Consider the following 13,130-nt stretch of genomic DNA (forward strand, 5'->3'; position numbering starts at 1 on the left):
CTCCGGATAGCGGAGTTTGCGTTACACAGACTAATGTGGATGGACCAATTACTAAAATCGTCCTTACGAGTCAGTTTTCTGTGCAACAAGACTGGTGTAAACACTGAGCAATGTTGTATCATATGATGATGTTATTTTAGACAATTCTTTTGTATTTTTCCCCATGATTTTACTAGCACTTTCAGTGCATCTTAATCCATCTGTAACTCATCTGTATGTGAACAAAAAAGATACAGTATTTCATATGATGTAAAAGTGTAATGCTGTCCTCCAATACACCATAACTGTAGGTACATTCACTTCTATCAGTAAACTAAATATGATTGCTAAATTTGAGTTAAGCACATTATGATACATATGTAACAGGAAAAAATAAAAAACATAACATCTTGACAACAGTTGATGTCCTACTAGGATAAAATAAAACAAATACTTTTCTGGTATTGCTCTGGTATTTTTTCCATCTGGTAACAGACTTAAATACAGCCTGAAATGTTTAGGCCATGTCAGTTTATCTAAGTTTCCCTGTCTCACAAGTTTTGTCCCAGCAGTATCTTGTGTCTGTTCTCCTCAAACACACTGTACATGTCACTCAACTTGTGGTCTCCGTCTAGTACCTGGTGGGAACAACACATTACTGTTAGCATGAAAGCCCCATCTACCGTGGACCCAACATCTGCAACAGTCTACCACCAGACATATGCACAGCCCCAACTCTGGCTTCTTTTAAGTCACTCTTAAAGTAACGGAAACAACCGAAACAAATGGACTTGAATCTTGCAGCTGCTCTCACTATTATGTATTTTGTACTAAATATGTTAACTTGAGAATAGACTTATAAGACTCATTCGGACTTTAAATGTTGTATAAAACTGTATATACTTTGTTTGAACCTTACTTCTTCCCACATGACCTCAATAAAACTGGACAAAGGTTCAAACAAACAAACAAAACAAAATATAGCTGTATAGAGTGACTCACCAGGACTGGTGCAGGAGTTGGGAACTTCTTGTGGGTTAACCAGTCTTCATGTGCATTGTGGAGGGCCTGCAAGTAATCCTGGAGGACACAGCAGAAAATGGGTATTTTTTATATGGAGGAACCTCTTGAATTAAGAAAATGCCACGAGCTAGTTACATAGTACATGTAAATATATGTGACCCCTTCCATGCTGAATCATAATAATTATGCATTTTATACTCAGTACAAGTCTGGTTATTAACATTTAGCACACTCAAGGAGCTTTTATCTTGGCACACTGTTGTATCGACTTGGCTACCAATTATCTATTGTTACATGGCTAGGCAGCAGGGGGGTGGTTAATGAGTCCTATAGAAGGGTGAGGATTAAGGACAATTACGATAACTGTTGACCATTATGTATATGATTACATGAAACAGGGTGACCCATTATCTGACGATCATGACAAACCACAATGTAATCACTAACAGAACAGAATGTATTGGAAGGTACCTTTCAGTGCTACCCCAACACATTCCGATAAAGCAAATCCTGCTGTGGCATTGTAATGTACATGTACATATTCATAAACTCAAAAGCAATACTACAGGAGGTTTCAAAGAATAGTTAAATTCCAGCTTCTACCATTGGAATGGCCTTCTCCTCCTCTCTACATCTCTGCTTAATTCTCTGATGGCAAACTTCTGGGGATGTCTTCAAGTACACTATGAGAGGAAACAAACATTACATTAAGGACACACGTATGACGAAGACACAACACAATACAAGTAGTATCCATAGAGTTACTTTAACATTGTATTATACATGTGCCAATTTCTGTTCCAAGCTACACTTTCTTCTGTTTCACAAGCAATAAGTAACATTGATAAAATACTTACAAAATTTTCACACAATTTGAGATGTTAGATCTTCAAGAAATTATCATCTTATTTACCTATCAAGTCAATCTGGACCTTCTGATTGGCCAGGATCCAGTTGAACCACTCTGTAAGGACCACATACTCTGCATCTGTCATATTTCCACTGGGGAGACAAAAACACAAAGTTAACATTACATGCTGCTACTATATGTGTGACATCTGAAGCTGAACAAGTAAACATCATATGCCACTGGAGCTAAGTCAATACAGCTTATTTGAATAGAATTTTTCTCTGAAATAGCTTTGGTAAAAATAACAGGCTCAACACTATCTACATTAGTTGGACAATTTACAGACAGTGACACACAAAGATATCATAACACATTTTGGTATCATAGCACAGTTCAATTTGGACTATAATATGTCCCCACCTTTCATGCATGTTCTCCACAAAGCAGTACTTTGCACTGTAGATGGAACGTTCCATCATTCTGATAAGGGCTTTCTGAAAGGTGTGAAACAAAATACCAAACGTTACACATTTTCAACATACACATTCAAGGAAGGAAGATATTAAAGGTTTTCAAATCATCAAACATTATGACAAAATCATTCCGTGATGTAAAAATCACTAGGAATAGTAGGATGCTCTAATATTAATGATTGTGCTTAACTTTTACAGAAATGGAATTCTAAAGGCATCAACTCCAATTCTCACAGGCAGAAATGTATTTACCCCTTTTTACTAAATTTTAGGCATGTATTTTTACACCTTAGAATGTTATAAGTGAACAGAGGACTTGCCTGTTGTCTTGTGTGGATGTCTAACATGGTCAGCTGTACGTACGACTGGAAAGCAAAACTCCACCTCTTTGGGTCCGAATACATCAGAGCCTGAAGGCGGATAAAAAAATTTAATGTAATTTTCAGGGTGAGTTACTGACACAAACAACATGTTTATATATCCTGTCAGTATCTCATTCACTGATACATATACCATGACCCCTGAGGTTGAATTTAAGCATCTTTAACTTAAGGTCATTAACAGTTACTTCTTTAATAGGTAGATGAAGGCAGAGAAGGATGCAGAAAGGAGACTTAAAATACACTGGTCCTGATTGACAGAAATAATAGTGTATATACATAATTTCCTGTACTCACCAATGTGTTGTGCCCTCTCACATTTCTCCACATGTCCACTGGTTCTTGTATCACCTACAAACGTACATGTGTATGGGTGAATAATATCACTAATATCAGTCAATAAGGGTATAAATCAAACAATTTGAATCCAATTAATGAGTGCAACAGGATACATTCTTAAGTTATATCAGAGGCACAAAGTTTTAAAAGTCAAACTCTCATCTCTATGTCATAATGTCAAGATATGATACTAATACTAGGAGGTAAAACAAAATAAAAGATAACTAAAATATAGTCAGCTCTTCTTTCATCCACTGTCAAAACAGTTCCTTGCCTCAATTCCTTTGGTCTTTGCAAAATGGTCCAGGAATGTTGTCTTCCCACTGCCAATGTTACCCTCTATTGCAACCGTTATAGATCTGGATGGACGAAGTGTAGTCATTTTCCCGGTAACAAGCCTCTGTGCTAGAATGTCATAAACAAAAGAAGTCAACGGATCATGACTGATAACAATGATAACAAGTATTCAACTGTAACGTGACCAACATTACATACATTGGACCATTAGGACATACATTGGACTTTTTAGCTTTCCTAATTTTTTGTATGTATGCTTGTATGTTTGTGGTTGCATTCCATGATTGATATGTCATATGTAAGGCCACAGCAAGTAAATTTTATGGATGACATCCGCGCGCTCATTAATTTTCGCCTGATTTCAGAAAACAAAACAAGAATTTTTTTCTTCTTCAGGGAAGGCCTAATAGATTAAAATGGGTAAAGGTTGTGTTGTAACCTAATCATTGAATGTAGAATTGACACTAGAGACTCTGTACATAGCATTGACTGTAGTTGCAGAGGTGCAACTTGATAGATAGTTGTAAACTATGGAAGCTATCAGTGTAGTTGCCAACATGATACCAGTCTACCACACTAGTGTCACTTTAACTACACTGGTGCACTTCTTAAATACAGGAATGAATACCTTGTTGGCTGTGATGCCATATTTTGTCACTTCAACTTAGTTCAAGTCTTGTTACAACGTCTATTTTGAAAATTTGCCATTTTGTTTTTTTTACCCATCTTGTTTTTTTTCGCCCTATCTCATTATTTTTGCAGTCTGCAGAGGATGTCATCCATAAAATTTACTTGCTATGGCCTAACTGAGAAAGAGAGAAAAATTGACAGATAGAAATTACGCAAATAAGACCTAATTTGCATGATTGGTGAGATAATAATCAAAGTAGTGCCAAATGAACATGAACATCTATGGATGTAATTCTTGCAAATGAGGACCCAACTTACACAACTGTCCTCATTTCAATACCTGATCAGAAAATGCCTTTAATACTTCTGTAACCTTCAAAATCGAAACATGTGCTCTAGTCTGACAAGTAACATTGCATTTGCAATCATTTCTTCATATCAAGAGATCAAAGTTCTACTACAAACCTTTATCCAACGACGTTCTTGACCCAAAGATCGTCCAGCTCCCACGGAATGCTGCTTTCATGAACATTGTCCTAAATATGAGGTTTATCAAGCTTTTATGTACGTTCTATCTGTCCACGGTACCTCACCCAGGCATGCCCGCACTGTTTTGTAACATATGAACTTTCACCTCACTTCCGGGTTATAGAATTTGCTATAAAAAGACGAAAAACACAGTAACTTGGCTAGGAAATAAGGGAAAACGACAGATAAGAAACAGTATTCAAAACAGCGCAGTTATGGTCAAAGTCTTTAAGCCTTAAATCCGAAGGGTGACCACATCTGAAGATATATAACTGTTAATGCATGTGTTAGACAGGCGGACATGCAGCGACAATATTAGTGACCTTTTGTTCATCAGGTTCTCGAAAAGGCTGACGGGTAACGCGGGGTCATCTGAAGCGTGTGTTCCGAGTCGGCCTTTGTTGTGTTTTTCTGAGTCTTGTTGACAAATATTTGGCTCTGTACGCTATTTTCCAGCACCAACAATGAGTGGAGGTGTCTATGGAGGAGGTAAGTTCGTTTGCGAACTATAGATAATGATTTGTCTGTTTGCAATCACTCTTTCGATGCCGATCATAAAAGCGGGCCGGCGCCATATCTGTTGCCCCCCTCCCCACTGCAAACCAAAGAAACGTGTATTTTTCTTGACTCCACAGATGAAGTAGGCGCTCTGGTGTTTGACTTTGGTGCCTACACCACTAGAGCTGGATATGCCGGGGAAGACTCTCCAAAGGTGAGTTTATTCACCTTCGCCAAGTAGATTTATTAAATTATATGTTGATTGCTTAGTTAGTATACGTTTGGCTACATCAAGGAGGATGACAGAAGGAGTGTAGAAAGTTGCAAGTTGGGTTCAAGAATTGAAAAATGCATTCATCTAGCAGCCTATCCATTGCAATCTGTTGTAAGATATATGCCACATTGATGAAGATTTAGACATGTATGAAATTCGTTCATCCCTACATGAAACCTTTGTTATAGAGTTGGATTCATCATCATCAGTCACTGTGTGCTGCATCTATAGTCTGGAAAGTCCTATAGCTGCATTCAGTCTTTCTTCATCCTTTTCCATTGTGCTTTGCATCCTGCAAGCTTCCTTAGCTCCTGGAGTTTCTTTGCTGTTGTAGGAAAAGCTCGACCTCTGTGCTTTAGGTCTGCTTTCAGCAGGCTGAGCAGGTTGACACAATGTCTTCCCTTGCGTGCCTTGAATCTGTTGGAACCTAGAATGGCGAATTCAAGGGCTTAGATATGGATTAGATATGCAGAATACAAACTGTTGGATCAATTATAACCAAGTACAGGCCTGCAAAACTTGAATGTTCCACCAAAGGCATGTAAAAAAATGTATTCATTATCATTACTTAATAATTTAGTACAAATTAACACAAGAAAACTTCCTCTTTGTTTAACACTCTGCAGGTTGAGTTCCCCACCCATGTTGGCGTGGTGGAAGGGGCAGAACCCATGGACACAGGTGCTACAGGAGACAAGCCCCAGGGGGCGGAGAAGAAGGTCTACATTGACTACAACTCACTGTTTGTCGCACGGGAGAACATGGAGATGACCACACCCCTCAAGGATGGCATGAGTATGTTTACTTTTCTTGTACAGTTTCTTTTTTCAGCCTTCAAGATAACCTTTTAAGGCTAAATTAAATTTTGCATTAGAGGCAGTTTACAGAAAGTCAAGTTTATTATTTTAGAACTGCATGTATTCAAGAAGGCTGATGAAGGACGTTAAAGAACCCTCACACGTGCGATGGTGCGGTGTGCGTTGGAACAAACCATTCTGTCTGGAGTTGGTGGTTCATTACAAATCACCCAGACGGAGGCCTGACAGATGGACATTATCGGAAGAACAGAACAAGAACAGGAAATCGCATTGTACTTTTTTTTCCATTTCTAAAGAGTATGTTTCCATTTGTTGTCCTAGTTGAAGACTGGGACTTGTTCCAGATGATCTTGGACCACATCTACAAGAAACACATCCACTCTGAACCTGAACTTCACCCTGTCCTGATGTCTGAAGCACCTGTAAGTACAAGACAACATCCTGTACCAAAAAGTTGTAGGTCACAAGCCAAATAAATTTGTTTTTCTTTCATGTTGTATAAAAAGCTGGAAAAGCTCATGATGACTAGAAATTAAATATAAGGGAGAATTTTCTAGAAATAACTAATTTAGGAAATGCTGGAAGAGCAGATTAGATTGGTATAGGTATAAGTACTGTAGATAACATTGGAAACAACTACTAGTATATATTGTACTGCTGGTAGCTGTACCACTGCTTGAAGAAGACTATTGACTACTTTCTATGTTGTTTATTTGTTGACAGTGGAACGTCCGAGGGAAGAGGGAGCGACTGACGGAGCTGATGTTCGAACATTACAACATCCCTGCTTTCTTCCTGTCCAAAACAGCAGTACTGTCAGCGTATCCTTCAAGTTTAAAACAAAATTGAGGACAGTAATAATTTCTAATAATTAAGTTATCAACATGTCGTTATTCTACTCCCCAGCATTGCAACTCCTCACAAAGATCCTTTCAAGGACTTAAAAGAGTTTTTATTGACTCCTTTCATTGTCACCTGATTTCATCAGCATTGCTTTCTATCCTTAACCACATCCAAGTTTTGCCAATGGGCGATCCACAGGTATTGTTGTAGACAGTGGTGCCACCTCCACCACTGTAGTCCCTGTACATGATGGGTACGTCTTACAGCAAGGTATGTTTGTCATGGTAATCATGCTTACTTTTTAACTCTGAAAGGAGATAATGTTTTGTTCATGATTGTAGATATCCTTTCTTAAGAGGCGTTTTTATCATGCTGCATTCTAATGTAAGGCACACTTAGGAAAGAAGTAAACTAATTTGTTGAAGGGGTAATCACATTTAACGCATTTTTCAATTTCTCTTAGCAATTATTCTTAATGCTAGGAATTCAATACTAATTACATGTACCATAGAGTATAGGACACTTCATTTTCCTTTTGCCAGGACATCCATTCTAAAAATAGATACCCAAGAGCAAAGACCATGAAATTGTCTTTGTATGAAGTTTTATAATTGTGATATAAATACTTACATATATCCTTTTGTCCTCCAGCCATTGTGAAGTCTCCTCTAGCAGGTGACTTTATCACCATGCAGTGTCGACAACTCTTCCAGGAGCTGAACATCGATGTGATACCACCTTACCAGATTGCAGCCAAGGTACGAACTTTGAGGTGATACCTCTCACAAGGAAATTATGTTTTCATTATTATTTTTTCATGTTTGTTGATAGGTAATTACACATGTAGATGATCTGAAAGAGTTGTTTGTCCATTATTCACAGTGGCTTGTCATTTTGCTGTCATCAATTTTCTTTCTCCACTTTTGATGGTATTATCTTTAGGAACAAGTCCGAGACACTGCAGCACCAGTCTGGAAAAAGAAAAATGTTCCAACCACCACAAAGTCCTTCCACAACTACATGGTGGATGTGAGTGTAGTTAGATCTTCTTCTAACATAACTTTTCTCATAAGTTGCTTTTCATCTAACAAGCAACATTTTTATTCCTTTTGTATATTGGTGCATTGGTGTGTAATGTGCTGTATGAATGATATATAAAGATACATTGAATGATTCTTTAATGCTGTGACCAATATTCTTTCTTCATCTAAATTTTTGTTTTGGTAAAAAAACGGATTTAACATAATTATTATGTTACACGTTCCTTGCAGGCTATTATCAAAATTTTTCATTGAGAGCTTTAAGAAGTTGTCTGTTTTCAATTTGGAAGAGATAGGTTATTTACAAACTTTGTTAGAAGTAGAGGTGGTTTTAGGTACAGTGTGTACTTAGAAATATTTCATTTTGTTGCTACCAGGAGGTGTTGCGGGATTTCCAGGCCTCTGTTCTGCAGTTGTCAGACAGCCCATATGAAGAACAGTAAGTACCTCTTGAGCCTGCATTTTTTCTGTTGTAAATCAGTCAAAACAAATTAGAAAATGTTGACTCTTATGACATGTAAGTCGTTGATCCCTTGTAAACACAGAATAAGCAATACCTTTCTAATTCTAGAGGGATTTAGTATCTTTCTTAGTTAAGCAAGTGCTTTGAGTTGAAAGAAATAAGTGCAATTCTAACATTCTTGTCTGTGTGCCTCTGTAGGGTTGCTGTCCAAATGCCCACCATCCACTATGAGCTGCCCAATGGTTACAACCAGGACTTTGGCAGCGAGAGATTTCGTGTCTGTGAGGCTCTGTTTGACCCTTCAGTTGTAAAGGTCAGCCATGTCACACTAAAACTGTGTGTATGTCATACATACGTATTTAGACCACAGAAATGACCTTTTTACAAGATTCTCCTTTTTTGTTTACAGAAATTTACCCCTTATCCCATCAAAAATATTCTGTAATTGCATTTGTACGTGTACATGTGTGTGATCCTTGTTTTAATAGTGTTGCAGGTAGAATTTTTTGTTTCAAAGCAAAAGGAAAAGATAAACCTTTGTCACACTAAAGAATGATATCTTTAATGCTACCTTTTTTTCTGTATTTTTCAGGGCATGGCCAGTAACACCATGTTGGGGGTGGGGCATTCTGTCACGACCAGTGTGGGCATGTGCGACATAGATCTCAGGCCGGTAAGTCGGTGGAGAAAATATTGATACAGTACTGGTCTTTCTTAACTCTATGTATCTTTATCTATGTTATTAACATACAAAATGTACCTGTGTCTTTTATCCTCTGTGTATCTGTATCTATGTAGCCAGCATAAGCACCAGCTGCTTAATTTTGATTGAATGCCAGGGCTCGAAATACTGGGTGCATGTGCACCCAGGTACACCCAAAATTGGAGCTGTGCACCCAAATACATGTATTTTATTGGGTTCATGTATGTAAAGATATCAAAGTATACAAGTATACATCATATTCTTGACATCTAAGTGTTAGAAAGATGATAAAAATGTCTGTCATGGTACTTGTTTAAGAATTTGATAGCTTGTAACTAAGTTTTATTATTAGGTTATTACTTAAATTTAAGTGGTGCACCCAAAACTTTTTTGGTGCACTCGATTTTTAAAGCTGGGTGCACCAGTGCACCTAATCTCAAAAATGAATTTCGAGCCCTGAATGCTGACATTACAAAACTGTTTTTCCTCAGGCCCTGTATGGCAGTGTTGTAGTGACAGGGGGAAACTCTCTCCTCTCAGGATTCACCGACAGACTCAACAAAGAACTGAGCAGTAAAACACCTCCGGTAAGTACATGTATGGGTAGATGATGGGAATATCACATTCTTGTGTTCATGTTTAAGTACTTTCCATGTGTTTGCTATGGGGTAACCTTTGTTGTCTTTGTCCATTATTACGGACGCTAAACCGGATAGTGAGTGAGTGTGTGTGTGTAACAACATTTAAGTAAAATGCAAAGAACACAGAAACTTTGATCGAAAGATGTGTCTGAGTGTAGTACACATTTCTGAGCTAGTTTTCACTAGTGTTAATCACCAGGCTTTTATTTATCAAACATCCCTTCAACTGTGTATGTTTCCAACTCTTTATCTGTAATGACAGTTCAATGTTATCTGTAATGACAGTTCAGTGCTTCCTGAAATAGCAGTTCAGTGTTATCTGTGACAGTTCAGCCTTATCTGTAATGACTGTTTTCCAGAGCATGAGGTTGAAGATGATTCACAACAGTGGCACGGCAGAGCGCAGGTTCAGCAGTTGGATAGGAGGGTCCATCCTCGCATCGCTGGTCAGTTTCTTCAGCTCAGTGACATCACTACATTGTGTATAGAATATGACATCACAGATTCCTGTGCACAACTGAACCAATGTGCACAGGGTTCCCTGATGTCAGACAGTTTTATTCTAGAGTCAGTTCTGTTCTGTGACATCACAGAATCTTGCGAGCATTGATATATTCACAGTCAAATTCTTTCGCACATTTTATCCAACATAAATAGAATTCAATGATGACGAAGCTTGAATTTTCAGAAAATCTCCTTGCTTTAAGTCTGCAGTTTTGCCCATAGCTCAGCTTAGCTTACAGAAGTATTGTAAGAAATGGCAATGTATCACTTAAAAACGGTAAAAGATTTACTGTAAATATTAAGGTATTTGCAGTGATTGTATTTTTTCAGTATTCCCGATATCTCTCTACTGAGGAATCATGACAATGTGAATATGTATTATTTTGACTGCAGAACACAGTGACAATTTCCCTTCTCCTCCTACCAGAAATCAAATCCCTGTTAAAGTACTACAGTAAACTAATTTAGAGTACCAGTAATTATGATGATCTCTCTTTTTCAGGGTACGTTCCAGCAGATGTGGATCTCCAAGCAGGAGTATGAGGAGGCCGGGAAGGGCTGTGTAGAGAGGAAGTGTCCGTAAACATGCCTGTCATAAACGTACACCTACTAAACTCTGTATTTAAGCACCAAACACATGAGGTAGCCATATGGGATGAACATTTTACAAAGTAGTAATGCTTCCATCTGACATGTCGGCCATTTCCCCAGGCAAAGGTAGCTGATATGGGTGGACAATTGGGGTAGTCAGTTCCTAAACTTTTCAAAGGATTTCAAGGGTACCAGACAGCTCCGTTTAGCATCTTGTATCATAAGTAGAGTCTACTTTCATAATATTGCCACTAAAAGCATAATGGCACCAAATATAATAATGAAACGATAAATTTCAAGAGATCTACTAATGCAGAATCTCTGAGTTATGTACACTTAACATATATTCTGGTGTTCAAGACATTCTTTAGAAGGCTTTGATTACCAACCATGCATTGTATGACAACAAGGACAAAGGTTTACGGTTCTATGTCAGGACAAGAGAGGGTAAAAAACATTCCACCACTTGCCAAATGACATGGAAGTTATGGGCAGTGTATGTCTGTTTCCCATGATTTTTGTGTCTGTAGACATCTTTCTACTGGTATTTCAGGTACTCTCTTCCAGCCAAGAAAAGAACAACGGCTGTATAGAACTGATATAAAACCAAGATGATTCTCTTACTAATGGCTTATGTAACACCTTTATGAGCTCACCTTTTCCCAGTGCATTTTGGCAGTATCTAAGAACTGTAATATTTTGTCATTAATAAGAGTAAGGAGTCAGTAAAAGCATGAGCATCCAAGGTAAATAGATTACAGTACATGGACACTAACTGGGGGAAACGGTGGGTTGCTCCTATGTCAAATTGGCATTACTTGTGAAATTGACATAACCATTGAGGTATGATGAGCCTCGATGAGAGTAGACATTACATGTAAATATATCTAAGTGCTTGTATTTCTGAATTTTAGTACCATAATGATTATAAGGCATCAATGCATAACACAGAAGTTCTGCAAAGTACCTACTGTGCAAGCAATTAGTTTGAGCAAGGAGGTTAAAAAAGACCCATGGCCCCTCTTATAAAATCCATTTTCTCATGGAAACAGTGTGATTACAGTGGTCTGGTGGCTTTTCAGTACATAGGACAAAATATATATCAAGTTTTGACAGAAAGTTCTAATGTTGATCTTTACTTCTAGCCCAGTTTACATTAAACATTATGTATTTCTGGAAGTGCTTGGGCTGTCTGTGGTCTTAGTTTATATAGCAGTCATAGAATTGCGTAGAAATCCATATGTCTCATCTATATGGGAAGGAAAGCTGTTTAACGTTTGGGGATGTATGGTGTGTGTTTTGTAGAATTTGCTTTCCACAATGTTAATACATATAAGTCATAAACATGATCTATCCGCTTGTACTATTTCTATATTGATTATGCTTATGAAGTTCTATTTTCATATAACTTATAGGTATTGTTGTTTATGTAAAACTATACACCTATAAACATAATGAAAAAAAACATTCATGACTTTGATTTTCTTCTGAAGGAGGTAAAACAGAACACACAGCTTCAGTTGAACTGTAAGTCCATCGTCCCCCAAATCCAACCATTTCTTTCATTCCAAAAATTGTAATAAAATCAATCCAAATCTTTTTTATGTTATGCCTCTGAAATTGAGGTAGTAATCTTGCTATGTTACTGCTAGTAATAGAATGCTTTCATTTGTTGATTTTGTCAAATGTCTCACCTTCATGTACATGTGTATCAAGCAAGTACTATATATGAATCACGAAACATTCGCAGTGTTTTTGATGAGGGGTCACCGCTAACTCATCAAAACTCAAATACGAGTTCTGTCTGACGTTGTATTACTACGGTTATTTCAACCGTGAACTGACAACTCTCTTTCCATTCCTACCACGAAATTGCGTCCCTACAAACTAGCGAGGAGTTAAGCCATTTCTGTACCGATGTAAACAGTTCATTTTTCTTCTCCCCTTGCCACTGTTTTTATATAATCAGCTCCCAAATCAGACATTCAGGCTCGGAAGCTTAGTATTCTGCTACGTACTCTAAAATGGTACAGAGGTGAAGCATGTTGAGCTTTTAGACCAGCGCTGTAGGATTTTCAGACTCAGTGTCTGGACGAGAGCCAGAAGCAGGACTTGCGAGCTGATTAGACAGACGTCCCAGGCTCTTAGCTTCTTTTACAGGGAGTCTCTTGAGATTGACGTCTTGGAGTTGACATGACTTTGCCCTTAAAAGCTTTCCAGAATGGGATTAAGAAGTGCATGATAATACTGGATTTT

The 13,130-nt window shown here is 37.8% G+C and overlaps 2 protein-coding genes across 2 annotated transcripts; one reads left to right on the forward strand and one right to left on the reverse strand.

Moving 5' to 3' along the window:
- Positions 1-461: 461 nt before the first annotated feature.
- LOC118430416 (thymidine kinase 2, mitochondrial-like) lies at positions 462-4,688 on the reverse strand. Its single transcript, XM_035841276.1, has 9 exons — positions 4,437-4,688; positions 3,319-3,449; positions 3,003-3,056; positions 2,646-2,735; positions 2,273-2,346; positions 1,916-2,004; positions 1,606-1,685; positions 982-1,059; positions 462-617 (listed from the first exon to the last, which is right to left on the reverse strand). Exons 1-9 carry the CDS (start codon positions 4,501-4,503, stop codon positions 531-533), a joined length of 750 nt encoding a protein of 249 aa, XP_035697169.1. The 5' UTR covers positions 4,504-4,688; the 3' UTR covers positions 462-530.
- Positions 4,689-4,809: 121 nt separating this feature from the next.
- Positions 4,810-12,601, forward strand: LOC118430415 (actin-like protein 6B). The gene is made up of 14 exons (XM_035841275.1): positions 4,810-4,988; positions 5,135-5,211; positions 5,898-6,066; positions 6,411-6,511; positions 6,813-6,910; positions 7,108-7,202; positions 7,584-7,690; positions 7,875-7,961; positions 8,350-8,411; positions 8,634-8,748; positions 9,028-9,108; positions 9,630-9,725; positions 10,139-10,225; positions 10,786-12,601. Exons 1-14 carry the CDS (start codon positions 4,964-4,966, stop codon positions 10,864-10,866), a joined length of 1,281 nt encoding a protein of 426 aa, XP_035697168.1. The 5' UTR covers positions 4,810-4,963; the 3' UTR covers positions 10,867-12,601.
- The last annotated feature ends 529 nt before the right edge of the window (positions 12,602-13,130 follow it).

The sequence above is a fragment of the Branchiostoma floridae genome, chromosome 14, assembly GCF_000003815.2.
Source record: "Branchiostoma floridae strain S238N-H82 chromosome 14, Bfl_VNyyK, whole genome shotgun sequence".
NCBI classification, from domain to species: Eukaryota; Metazoa; Chordata; class Leptocardii; order Amphioxiformes; family Branchiostomatidae; genus Branchiostoma; species Branchiostoma floridae.